General features: G+C 45.7%; 1 protein-coding gene across 2 annotated transcripts in view; it reads right to left on the bottom strand.

The window, feature by feature from the left end:
- Positions 1-14,264, bottom strand: part of SLC24A4 (solute carrier family 24 member 4) — a 178,576-nt gene that overhangs the window by 120,324 nt on the left and 43,988 nt on the right. For both annotated transcript variants that reach the window (XM_068254605.1, XM_068254606.1), the window contains exon 2: positions 5,019-5,132. In XM_068254605.1, the coding sequence (XP_068110706.1) occupies positions 5,019-5,132 (114 nt within the window). The remainder of the gene's footprint in view (positions 1-5,018; positions 5,133-14,264) is intronic.

The raw sequence follows: 14,264 nt of genomic DNA, 5'->3' as shown, positions 1-14,264 counted from the left end.
TATAGCGCCAACATATTCCGCAGCACTTTACAAAGCACAATAAGACGCCAAGGGGAACATAGATACAACTAACAAATGTACAGCAGAGTTCCAAGCAGCACAAATATTGTTACAAGAACAGTAAACATTAGGAGGATGACCCTGCCCTTGCGAGCTTACAATCTAATGGGTTGTGGGGGACACAGGTAAGGGGGTGGAGGATGGATGAGGCAGTGATTCTTTGCCTCTGATTACATTGTGACAGAGAAGTAAATAAGGGCTATAGAATGTTATAAGCTTGTCTGAAAAGGTGTGTTTTAAGAGTGCGTTTGAAGATGTCCAGGTTTGGAGCATGACGTACAGGCTGTGGAAGAGCGTTCCAGATAAGGGCTGATGCTCGTGTAAAGTCCTGGATGCGAGCATGAGAGGAGGTGATCAGCTTAGAGGCCAGGAGAATTTCTTGGGAGGAGCGGAGGTTGCGGGAGGGACAATATCTTGAGATTAGTGATAAGATGTGTGGAGGGCACAACTCATGGAGGGCTTTGTATGTTAGAGTCAGGAGTTTGAACTGGATCCTCTGGGTAATGGGTAACCAGGGGAGAGAATGGCACAGTGGGGCTGCATCGGAAGAGCGTGTGGAGAGGTGAATGAGGCGGGCAGCTGAATTTAGAAGGGATTGGAGAGGTGCTAGCCTGTTTTTTGGTAGGCCACAGAGCAGGGTGTTGCAGTAGTGATGCCCATACATCAGACCAGGTATGGGCAGATCGGCCAAGAGACAGATCTCTCTCTGATCGAATCTGATCAGAGAGGGATCTGTTGGCTGCCCACACACCACAGGCCGATAAACGATTTCAGCATGAAATCTCTCAGGAATCAGCCCTGTGACGCCGCATCCGCCACCCACAGAGCAAAATGTGCCCCATGCATGTATACTCAACCTGTTAGTGTCCGCTGCTGTCTCCATGCTCCGTCCACATACACCTGCCCCATGCAGTTGCCAGCGTATTGCGACGTCACACGCATGTACGCCGGCAGCCACGTGGGGCAGGTGTATGTGGGCGGAGCATGGAGCCAGCAGCGGACACTAACAGGTTAAGTATGCATGTATGGGGCACCGGGAGGGCACATTTCACACTTGGAGGGGGACAATGCCACGAGTTCCATCAACTTCCCAATGTCCTAATATCACATACCATTACCGCCACGCACCTGATCGATAATGTCACCCGACGTCTTGCAGCATGTCTGATCGATACATTTGACCAATTTTGGCCCAAAATTATGCAGGAGAACAGAGGCGCCAAAAGGATAATAGGAAGCTAAATGAGCTTAAAAACCAAATTCTTGGTAAATAGAGGAGGTAGTGGTGGACTTACCTCCTCCAAGTAGACACACAACGACTGTAGTAAAGACAGTCAATATATTTTATTTATGAACTCCAAATATGCAACGCGTTTCGCAGGTTTGATCCCACTTCATCAGGCAATAACAACGGAGCAATAACATATGTGGTCAGTAGAAGAGCCAGAGGTCAAAGGTGCCTGGCTCGTCTACTGACCACATATGCCATTGCTCCGTTGTTATTGCCTGAGGAAGTGGGATCAAACCTGCGAAACGCGTTGCATATTTGGAGCTCATAAATAAAATATATTGACTGTGTTTACTACAGTCGTTGTGTGTCTACTTGGAGGAGGTAAGTCCACCACTACCTCCTCTATTTACCAAGAATTTGGTTTTTAAAGCTCATTTAGCTTCCTTTTATCCTTTTGGCGCTTCTGTTCTCCTGCATAATATTGAATCCACCCTGGGTGGAGGGTTGAACCCCCTTTTTTCTCATCTACAGAGAGTGACTTCTTATTCCTGAGTGGGGTCAGGAAAATCTCCCCACCTGCCTTTACAGTGGTTGCCTAATGGTAACCCTGGTTTGTGAGTATTAATATTTACTCTATCTAGTAACCATTTACCAGTACATACAACACTATTGGGGCTCTCTGTGTTCCTTGATTTGCAAAAATTGGTCGCATCGTCAATCAGGCATGCTTTTGGCGGAACCTATTTTTATCCAATTCGATTATAATAATGAATTGGGTGGTCAATTGGTCACCAAGTTGTCTGATGTATGGCCACTTTGTTAAAATCATCTAATAGTGTACAGAAGGCTTTACAAAAGGCTTGATCAAATCAATTAAATCAACTCCCCTCTGAACTTCTTAAAGGGAAGCTGACCTGGAGACTGCCATCTTTATTTTCTTTTAAACAATACCGGTTACCTGGCAGCCTAGCTTATCTCTTTGGCTGCGGAAGTGTCTCAGACACCTGAAACAAGCATGCAGCTAATCTTATCAGAAACACCTGATCTGCTGCATGCTTGTTCGCGGTCTGTGGCTAAAGGTATTAGAGGCAGAGGATCAGCAGGACAGCCAGGCAACTGGTATTGTTTAAAATTAAATAGGTCAGACTCCATATTCTTCTCACTTCAGGTTTCTCTTTAAAAATACAACCTGGCTGCAGATTTCTTATAATAGCTTTGAATATCCTGTTGACATGATCACTTCAGTCCAGCTACAGAACACACTAGGCAGGGGCATAACTAGAAATCACTGGGCCCCCCTGCGAAACTTTGGATGGGGCGTGGCATCCCCCCCCCCCAAGTCGTTGTACTCACCCCCACCCCCGCTCGCTTTCTGCAAAAAAATACTCAGAACCAATGTTATTTTGTTGGCTAGTGCACTTGAATGTGTTTTCCCCATGCAGATAAAAACAGACAGCAGTGAAGCACTCCACACATTTTCTCTATCAAACTACATTAGCTTCTGTGATAAAATGTGCATGTTTTCACACATACAGACATACATGGTGTGCAGAAAACGCATACAGAAAACCGACGGATAGTGTGCTCCCAGCCTCAGCTTATTACACTCACTCTGTCCATCTCTAATGGAGCAGAATTGGCTCTGCAGACTCATCCACCATCACTACAGTACACAGCACTTGTGAAGGGGGTGGAGAGCATGGGGGCTGGAGACTGTCTATAAATCTTTGTCTACAAAACTTTGTATAAATTATTATCAGTTTCTGAGCAGATGCAGTCATTAGAACAATTGTGCAGAGAGCAGAAAGTTTTTTCTCTCCTTGCCCTTTGTTGTCAGTCTCTCAGGTTAGGGAAAAGAAACTTGTTCCCCACGGGACCCCCTGCAGCTTCTGGGCCCCCCTGCAGCTGCATATCTTGCAGGGTCTATTGTTACGCCCCTGACACTAGGCAATGGTTCGCTTTTGCGTGCGTTTGGGTTTGCATGGGGTTTTTTTTTTGTATGCGTTTTGTGTTTGCTGTTTTTAATCATTTCCCCTAAACAATGGAGTAAAATACAGTAACACATTTAAAAATAACAACACATCAAGAGCGCATGTACAAATGAATTTCTTTGCTTCTCCATTGAGATGCATTATGTGCATTTTGCATGCGTTTTTGAACATTATGGAGGAAGTTGCAGCAGACAAGGATGTCCTCATCACCTGCATATACCAGAGCAGAGATAGATTAAGAAATAATGGGGCCCTAGGCAAGGTAAAAGATTATTAGAAACAATTACAACACAATTCCATGAAACTAAATAAATAATAAAAAGCCATATGGTACACTGTAATTGCACACTACAGCAATGCTGCCGCCACTGGGAGCGCAATCCCTGTGCCCCCAGTACAGTACAATCAGGTGCTGTACGTTATATATATCAAATGCCAGTGTCAAAAAACAAAAACACACACATGATGCAAGTCACATGTGCAAAAATCACTAACCTGTAAAGTACAAAGTGCCAGTGCTGACAATGTGTAAATGGAAATATATGAGTGCACATATACGTGCATAATCATCGACTAGTAAGTGAAGCAGCCCATAGGTACATGGTGTAAAATAAGAGAGATCCTTAGCCCAGACAGGTAATGAGTTGTCCAGGCGTGTGGCAGAGAAAGATGGAGGATCTAGATCCTAGTCCAGTGATGGCGAACCTTTTAGAGGCCGAGTGCCCAAATTGTGACCCAAAATCACTTATTTATCACAGAGTGCCAACATGGCAATTTACACTGAAAACTGCGGTTTTAGTTAAGACAACTCATACAATAAAGGCCACTCTACATTTAAAATGCAGCAATTATCCTTGTGTATGAAATTGGATAAATTACCCCCACGTATGAAATGCATACATTCCCTCACATATAAAATGCAGCAATTACCCCCCATATGAAATGCATACATTCCCCCACACATGAAAAGCAGTAATTACCCCCACGAATGAAATGCAGAAATGACCCACACAAATGAAATGCAGAAATTACCCCCACATATGAAATGCAGAAATTACTTAAATTGAACCTAAACTGAGAAGGATATGGATTTTTCCTTTTAAAATAATACCAGTTGCCTGACTCTCCTGCTGATCCTGTGTCTCTAATAGCTTATAGCCACAGCCCCTCAACAAGCGTGCAGATCAGGTGCTCTGACTGAAGTCAGGCTGGATTAGCTGCATGCTTGTTTCAGGTCTGTGATTCAGCCACTACTGCAGCCAAAGAGATCAGCAGGATTGACAAGCAACTGGTATTGTTTAAAAGGAACCATCCATATCCCTCTCAGTTAAGGTTCCCTTTAGGCGCACCTCTGTCTCTGCTGCTGTTCCTGGCCAGAACTATAAGATAACTTTTAGAAAGTGACTTGACTACCAAAGGGACACCATGCCCAGCTAGCCACAGTGGGGATCCGGCTGCCTGACCCCCCCAAACGCCCTCCCATGCAAAATCATCTGGTCTTTAAGGGGGGGTAAGCAGCCTGTCCCAAAAGGGTTAAGCAGCTTGAACCTGGACCAATAAGAACGGACAGGAAGTTAATCAGACTGGTCCAGGATCAAGCTGCAGAACGTTTACATGAAGTTTAAATGAAAGGAGAAATGACTTGCATCTCATTGTTCCTCCCTGGTCACAGCATCTCTACATTTGCCTGTGAATTATATCACATTATATCACATATCCTGAAGCCGCTCCAGTACCTGGTTCCGTGCAGTTCTTCTCCTCCGTCCTGTTTGTCGCCATCAGTCTCCGGTTCCTCCAGGTCACGGCGGCGCCCTGCGGAGAAGTCAGATCTCTCAGCGACGTCCCGCGTACTGAAAGAGAAACACGACCTGCGTGAGACGTGGCGGCTGTATTGTACATTCATTTATAGCTACCCTTCCCCCACCCCTCCATGCAAAACTACAACAGGCTCCGCATGTCCAGTAACAGCCCCATCTCATAAGCAACAGCCTCCTCCTCCCATTCTGTGTGTCCCCCACTTTCTCATGTGCAGCCCCCATGAGCAACAGCCCCCTCCTCCTGCTCTGTGTAGTAAAATTGATTAATCAAGACTCTGTGTCTGTTCTGATAGTAAACTAGCTGCAGTGTGTGCTGATCTCTGCTACCCCCAATATGCAAAGTATGATCTATTACTCTGTGCCTATGCTGACAGTAAACTAGCTACAGTGTGTGCTAAACTCTGCTATGTCCAGAGTTTAGCACACACTGCTAAAGTATAGTATACTGCTCTGTACAGTATAAGCGGTTACTCTGTGTCTGTACTGATAGTAAACTAGCTGCAGTGTGTGCTGATCTCTGCTACTTCCAGTAGGTACAGTATAAGCTGTTACTCTGTGCATGTACAGATGGTAAACTAGTTGCAGTGAGTGTTGATCTCTGCTACCTCCAGTATGTACAGTATAAACGGTTACTTTGTGCCTGTACTGATAGTAAACTAGCTGCAGTGTGGGCTGATCTCTGCTACTTCCAGCATAAGCTGTTACTCTGTGCCTGTAGTGATAGTAAACTAGCTGCAGAGTGTGCTGATCTCTGCTACCTCCAGTATGTACAGTATAAGCTGTTACTCTGTACCTGTACTAATAGTAAACTAGCTGCAGTGTGTGCTGATCTCTGCTACCGCCAGTATGTACAGTATAAGCTGTTACTTTATGCTGGTACTGATAGTAAACTAGCTCAGAGGAAATGCAGTGTTCTCCCCAGGCTCTTTTAGCCGGGTGCTCCACCCGGCTAGATTTGGTGACCACCCGGCTGTCATCGGCTCACCTCCTCACTTCCTCCTATGCTGTAAGCAGAGTTGCCCTGCATTTTCATCTCGACCCACCCGGCTACATTTTCATGCCACCCAGCTACTATTTCATGCCACCCGGCTGGAAAAAAATTCTGGGGAGAACACTGAAATGGTATACTACCACACACAAGCATTTTGATATGACCTAAGATTGTGAAACTTTAAAACAAAAAACTATAATTTATACAACTTTTTCTTTGTATTTCATGTTTGCACGATACCCACTTTCACAGCAAGTATTCTGGTTGCAACATGAGAAACACTTCCTACATATACATAGATTGCTTTATATGGGTATGTAGCTCCACCATCCCAGTGAAGTCACAGGCTATGCAGAAATCTCATCCCCAGAGCATTCTGGGAGATCAGGCATTACCTTTACTGGCATCGGAATTCTCATAAACAAACATTCCGCAGAGATCACCTGACAGAACTAAAGATTATAAATTTAAAAATGTAAATCAGGGAGAGGAAAGATTTTACAATGGGCAAACATGGACTAAATAATCTATAAATGGATATTATAAAAAAATAATAATACATTTTTGTTCATTACATTATTTTCAGTACAGTTCCTACATATGTTTGGCATTAGCCCATCCCACAAGATGTCATTTTACAGAGCACAATGACCGCGGTTCGTGCCGGTGTAATGTCTGATTGTGCTGCCCGGAAGCTCCCTTCCACACTGAGTAGCACGCATGCTCAGTGTGACGTTAATGATGCTGCTGATGGTAAAATAATAAATATATCCGCTTCCTCACATCCTACACTCCCCAAATTTTCAGGGTAGGGAGAGGATCCCCCGAACGACCTCTGTGCCAAATTGCAGCCCCCGAGACCCGCTGGTTCAGGAGATAGATTAGAGAAACCTATCTCTGGAACCAGCGGGGCTCAGGGGCTGCAATTTGGCATAGAGGTCCTTCGGGGGATCCCCTCCCTACCCTGAACATTTGGGGAATGTAAGAGGTGTGGGAGCGGAGATATTTAGTATTGTAGCAGCAGCAGCATCATTCAATAGGAAATGTGGCCGCACAGTCTCCTACTGCGCATGCGGGGCAGCGCAAATCCACAGGCAGCGTAATCAGACACAACACCGGCAGGTAAATCAGAGACCGCCTGCTGGGGATTCTGCAAACAGCTGACTCTGGGAATTAAACACAGATTTTATTTCCTCCTGGTCAGAGTCAGTGACATTGTGAACAAGCTAATCCTCCCGCTAATCCCTAAATCCTAATTTTTCCTAAAAACACAAAATCTGGACTGAGGTTCACCGCGGCCGCAGGAGAGCGTTCAGGAGAATAACCACCAAAACTCGGCAATGTCACCTGGGTCTGATTCACCCCTCCCTCTTTTCTGCGGGTAAACGCAGCAGATTCTCCCTAGATTCGGGCGTAGATAGGCCCTAAGGACTGGAACCCGCTACAAGTCGCAAACAGCAGTCGCTGGCGTTTTGAATTAGCATTTTGTATGCTATTTCATGAGCTTTTTCCAGAGATTTTGGTAGCGATTTCAAAAAGTGTAAGCTTTTTGCCAGCAATTGTAATTGCGATTTCAATTCTAAATGGTCGTTTCAAATTATTATTTTTATTATTTCTTACAGTTTGCAGTCATTGAAAATCACACACAAGTCGGTATGTGTAGCCATTCATTAGCGATTTGCCAGCACTGCAATACTTTACATTGGAACGCAAACACTCCCAAAATGCTGCCTATCCTGCGATTGCGATTTCCCTAATAGCCATCGCTCCAGTGGGTTTATCTCCATCCACTTACATTGGCAGAGCGTTTAGGTAAATCGCTAGCGATTTAAAGCGCTCCCGAAACACTCAAATGTGATTTTGGTGACAGGTTCACTTGAAAGCATAGCGAAGGCTTTTGTAAGCTTCTATTCCTCTGACAGCCTCAGAAGACATCACGGTCCCCTCCGAGAACAAAACGCACCGGACTGATTCACATGACATTCTGCATCTTCAATTAAGGAAAACTAAATAACACATGGCTCTTCATCAAAAAAAGGAAGAGGGAAAAAAAAAATCAACAAGAGAAACTTGTTTGTTTCCAGATTCTGCCAACAGGAGTCTCCGGTGACGGGAGAATCAGGACACTGAGTGCTGGGGGACCACTCCGACTGCGGCAGCCCCCCATAAACTCTAACACTGCCCCGCGTGTAACCAGCCTCCATCCCTGTGCTGCTGGAGGACTCTGCTCCTTCCTGTAACTCTCCTCTCCTGATATACTCTGTGCTGCTGGAGGACTCTGCTCCTTCCTCTGACTCTCCTCTCCTGATATACTCTGTGCTGCTGGAGGACTCTGCTCCTTCCTCTGACTCTCCTCTCCTGATATACTCTGTGCTGCTGGAGGACTCTGCTCCTTCCTCTAACCCTCCTCTCCTGATATACTCTGTGCTGCTGGAGGACTCTGCTCCTTCCTCTAACTCTCCTCTCCTGATATACTCTGTGCTGCTGGAGGACTCTGCTCCTTCCTGTAACTCTCCTCTCCTGATATACTCTGTGCTGCTGGAGGACTCTGCTCCTTCCTCTAACTCTCCTCTCCTGATATACTCTGTGCTGCTGGAGGACTCTGCTCCTTCCTCTAACCCTCCTCTCCTGATATACTCTGTGCTGCTGGAGGACTCTGCTCCTTCCTCTAACTCTCCTCTCCTGATATACTCTGTGCTGCTGGAGGACTCTGCTCCTTCCTGTAACTCTCCTCTCCTGATATACTCTGTGCTGCTGGAGGACTCTGCTCCTTCCTCTAACTCTCCTCTCCTGATATACTCTGTGCTGCTGGAGGACTCTGCTCCTTCCTCTGACTCTCCTCTCCTGATATACTCTGTGCTGCTGGAGGACTCTGCTCCTTCCTCTAACTCTCCTCTCCTGATATACTCTGTGCTGCTGGAGGACTCTGCTCCTTCCTGTAACTCTCCTCTCCTGACATACTCTGTGCTGCTGGAGGACTCTGCTCCTTCCTCTATCTCTCCTCTCCTGATATACTCTGTGCTGCTGGAGGACTCTGCTCCTTCCTGTAACCCTCATCTCCTGATATACTCTGTGCTGCTGGAGGACTCTGCTCCTTCCTCTAACTCTCCTCTCCTGATATACTCTGTGCTGCTGGAGGACTCTGTTCCTTCCTGTAACTCTCCTCTCCTGATATACTCTGTGCTGCTGGAGGACTCTGCTCCTTCCTGTAACTCTCCTCTCCTGATATACTCTGTGCTGCTGGAGGACTTTGCTCCTTCCTGTAACCCTCCTCTCCTGATATACTCTGTGCTGCTGGAGGACTTTGCTCCTTCCTGTAACCCTCCTCTCCTTATATACTCTGTGCAGCTGGAGGACTCTGCTCTTCCTGTAACTCTCCTCTCCTGATATACTCTGTGCTGCTGGAGGACTCTGCTCCTTCCTCTGACTCTCCTCTCCTGATATACTCTGTGCTGCTGGAGGACTCTGCTCCTTCCTCTAGCTCTCCTCTCCGGATATACTCTGTGCTGCTGGAGGACTCTGCTCCTTCCTCTAACCCTCCTCTCCTGATATACTCTGTGCTGCTGGAGGACTCTGCTCCTTCCTCTAACCCTCCTCTCCTGATATACTCTGTCCTGCTGGAGGACTCTGCTCCTTCCTGTAACTCTCCTCTCCTGATATACTCTGTGCTGCTGGAGGACTCTGCTCCTTCCTCTAATTCTCCTCTCCTGATATACTCTGTGCTGCTGGAGGACTCTGCTCCTTCCTCTATCTTTCTTCTCCTGATATACTCTGTGCTGCTGGAGGACTCTGCTCCTTCCTGTAACTCTCCTCTCCTGATATACTCTGTGCTGCAGGAGGACTCTGCTCCTTCCTCTAACTCTCCTCTCCTGATATACTCTGTGCTGCTGGAGGACTCTGCTCCTTCCTGTAACTCTCCTCTCCTGATATCCTCTGTGCTGCTGGAGGACTCTGCTCCTTCCTGTAACTCTCCTCTCCTGATATCCCCTGTGCTGCTGGAGGACTCTGCTCCTTCCTCTAACCCTCCTCTCCTGATACACTCTGTGCTGCTGGAGGACTCTGCTCCTTCCTGTAACTCTCCTCTCCTGATATACTCTGTGCTGCTGGAGGAATCTGCTCCTTCCTCTAACCCTCCTCTCCTGATATACTCTGTGCTGCTGGAGGACTCTGCTCCTTCCTATAACCCTCCTCTCCTGATATACTCTGTGCTGCTGGAGGACTCTGCACCTTCCTCTAGCTCTCCTCTCCGGATATACTCTGCTGCTGGAGGACTCTGCTCCTTCCTGTAACTCTCCTCTCCTGATATACTCTGTGCTGCTGGAGGACTCTGCTACTTCCTCTAACTTTCCTCTCCTGATATCCTCTGTGCTGCTGGAGGACTCTGTTCCTTCCTGTAACTCTCCTGATATACTCGGTGCTGCTGGAGGACTCCTTCCTCTAACTCTCCTCTCCTAATATACTCTGTTCTGTTAGAGGATTATTTTCCTTCCTACATAGTTAATCTATGTAAAGCACCAAAACTTAATGAATCTCCACACAGCACCAAATCTCAATGAATCCCCAAACAGCACCAAATCTCAATGAATCCCCGAACAGCACCAAATCTCAATGAATCCCCGAACAGCACCAAATCTCAATGAATCCCCGAACAGCACCAAATCTCAATGAATCCCCGAACAGCACCAAATCTCAATGAATCCCCGAACAGCACCAAATCTCAATGAATCCCCGAACAGCACCACATTTCAATGAATCCCTGAAAACCACCTAATCTAAATGAATCCCCATACAGCACCAAATCTCAATGAATGCCGGTACACCGCCAAATCTTAATGAATCTCTTTTTGGCACCAAATCTCAATGAATCCCCCATACAGCACCAAATCTTAATGAATTCCCATATAGAACCAAATCTTATTGAATTCCTGTTAAATCGACCAAACTTAAGGGAATCTTCAGAAGGCATTGAATCTCTGTGATTTTCTGTAAACCACCAAATCTGAATAAATCTCTGTAGCTCACTTAATCTTAAGGACTCTATGGAAAGCACTAAATGTCAAAGATTCTCTGCAGAATGCCAAATCTCATTGAATCTTCATGAAGCATAGAATCTCAGTGTCTCTCTGTAGAGCATCAAAGCTCAAGGAATCCCTGTACAGCATTATATCTTAGTGATTCTCTGCAGGGCAGCAAATCCCAGTAAATCCTTGTAAAGCACTACATGTCAGTGATTCTCTGTACAGCATCAAACTTCAGTGATCCTCTGTAGAGCACCAAATCTCAGTGAATCCTTGTACAGCACAGAATCTCAGTGATTCCTTGTACAGCACAGAATCTCAGTGAATCCCTGTACAGCACAGACTCTCAGTGAATCCCTGTACAGCACAGAATCTCAGTGAATCCCTGTACAGCACAGAATCTCAGTGAATCCCTGTACAGCACAGAATCTCAGTGAATCCTTGAAAGGCACCAATTCTCAGTGAATCCTTGTACAACGCCAAATCTCAGCGACTCCCTGTACAGTACAGAATCTCAGTGAATCCTTGTATAGAACAGAATCAGTGAATCCTTGTACAGCACAGAATCTCAGTGAATCCTTGTGAAGCACCGAATCTCAGTGAATTCTTGTACAGCACAGAATCTCAGTGAATCCCTGAACAGCACAGAATCTCAGTGAATCCTTGTACAGCACAAAATCTCAGTGAATCCTTGTACAGCACAAAATCTCAGTGAATCCTTGTACAGCACAGAATCTCAGTGAATCCTTGTACAGCACAGAATCTCAGTGAATCCTTGTACAGCACAGAATCTCAGTGAATCCTTGTACAGCACAGAATCTCAGTGAATCCTTGTACAGCACAGAATCTCAGTGAATCCCAGTACAGCACAGAATCTCAGTGAATCCTAGTACAGCACCGAATCTCAGTGAATCCTTGTACAGCACAGAATCTCAGTGAATCCCTGTACAGCACAGAATCTCAGCGAATCCCTGTACAGCACAGAATCTCAGTGAATCCTTGTATAGCACAGAATCTCAGTGAATCCCTGTACAGTACAGAATCTCAGTGAATCCTTGTATAGAACAGAATCAGTGAATCCTTGTACAGCACAGAATCTCAGTGAATCCTTGTACAGCACAGAATCTCAGTGAATCCTTGTGAAGCACAGAATCTCAGTGAATTCTTGTACAGCACAGAATCTCAGTGAATCCCTGTACAGCACAGAATCTCAGTGAATCCTTGGACAGCACAAAATCTCAGTGAATCCTTGTACAGCACAGAATCTCAGTGAATCCTTGTACAGCACAGAATCTCAGTGAATCCTTGTACAGCACAGAATCTCAGTGAATCCCTGTACAGCACAGAATCTCAGTGAATCCTAGTACAGCACCGAATCTCAGTGAATCCTTGTATAGCACAGAATCTCAGTGAATCCTTGTACAGCACATAATCTCAGTGAATCCCTGTACAGCACAGAATCTCAGTGAATCCTAGTACAGCACCGAATCTCAGTGAATCCTTGTACAGCACAGAATCTCAGTGAATCCCTGTACAGCACAGAATCTCAGCGAATCCCTGTACAGCACAGAATCTCAGTGAATCCTTGTACAGCACAGAATCTCAGTAAATCCCTGTACAGCACAGAATCTCAGTAAATCCCTGTACAGCACAGAATCTCAGCGAATCCCTGTACAGCACAGAATCTCAGCGAATCCCTGTACAGCACAGAATCTCAGTGAATCCTTGTATAGCACAGAATCTCAGTGAATCCCTGTACAGTACAGAATCTCAGTGAATCCTTGTATAGAACAGAATCAGTGAATCCTTGTACAGCACAGAATCTCAGTGAATCCTTGTACAGCACAGAATCTCAGTGAATCCTTGTGAAGCACAGAATCTCAGTGAATTCTTGTACAGCACAGAATCTCAGTGAATCCCTGTACAGCACAGAATCTCAGTGAATCCTTGGACAGCACAAAATCTCAGTGAATCCTTGTACAGCACAGAATCTCAGTGAATCCTTGTACAGCACAGAATCTCAGTGAATCCTTGTACAGCACAGAATCTCAGTGAATCCCTGTACAGCACAGAATCTCAGTGAATCCCTGTACAGCACAGAATCTCAGTGAATCCTAGTACAGCACCGAATCTCAGTGAATCCTTGTATAGCACAGAATCTCAGTGAATCCCTGTACAGCACATAATCTCAGTGAATCCCTGTACAGCACAGAATCTCAGTGAATCCTAGTACAGCACCGAATCTCAGTGAATCCTTGTACAGCACAGAATCTCAGTGAATCCCTGTACAGCACAGAATCTCAGCGAATCCCTGTACAGCACAGAATCTCAGTGAATCCTTGTACAGCACAGAATCTCAGTAAATCCCTGTACAGCACAGAATCTCAGTAAATCCCTGTACAGCACAGAATCTCAGTGAATCCCTGTACAGCACAGAATCTCAGTGAATCCCTGTACAGCACAGAATCTCAGTGAATCCCTGTACAGCACAGAATCTCAGTGAATCCTTGTACAGCACAGAATCTTAGTGAATCCTTGTACAGCACAGAATCTCAGTGAATCCTTGTACAGCACAGAATCTCAGTGAATCCTTGTACAGCACAGAATCTCAGTGAATCCTTGTACAGCACAGAATCTCAGTGAATCCCTGTACAGCACAGAATCTCAGTGAATCCATGTACAGCACAGAATCTCAGTGAATCCTAGTACAGCACCGAATCTCAGTGAATCCTTGTATAGCACAGAATCTCCGTGAATCCTTGTACAGCACATAATCTCAGTGAATCCCTGTACAGCACATAATCTCAGTGAATCCCTGTACAGCACAGAATCTCAGTGAATCCTAGTACAGCACCGAATCTCAGTGAATCCTTGTACAGCACAGAATCTCAGTGAATCCCTGTACAGCACAGAATCTCAGCGAATCCCTGTACAGCACAGAATCTCAGCGAATCCTTGTACAGCACAGAATCTCAGTAAATCCCTGTACAGCACAGAATCTCAGTAAATCCCTGTACAGCACAGAATCTCAGTGAATCCCTGTACAGCACAGAATCTCAGTGAATCCCTGTACAGCACAGAATCTCAGTGAATCCCTGTACAGCACAGAATCTCAGTGAATCCTTGTACAGCACAGAATCTTAGTGAATCCTTGTA

This window comes from Hyperolius riggenbachi, chromosome 9 (assembly GCF_040937935.1).
Source record: "Hyperolius riggenbachi isolate aHypRig1 chromosome 9, aHypRig1.pri, whole genome shotgun sequence".
NCBI lineage: Eukaryota > Metazoa > Chordata > Amphibia > Anura > Hyperoliidae > Hyperolius > Hyperolius riggenbachi.
Note: the sequence above shows the minus strand (reverse complement) of the source record. Positions and strands in the feature narration are given on the sequence as shown.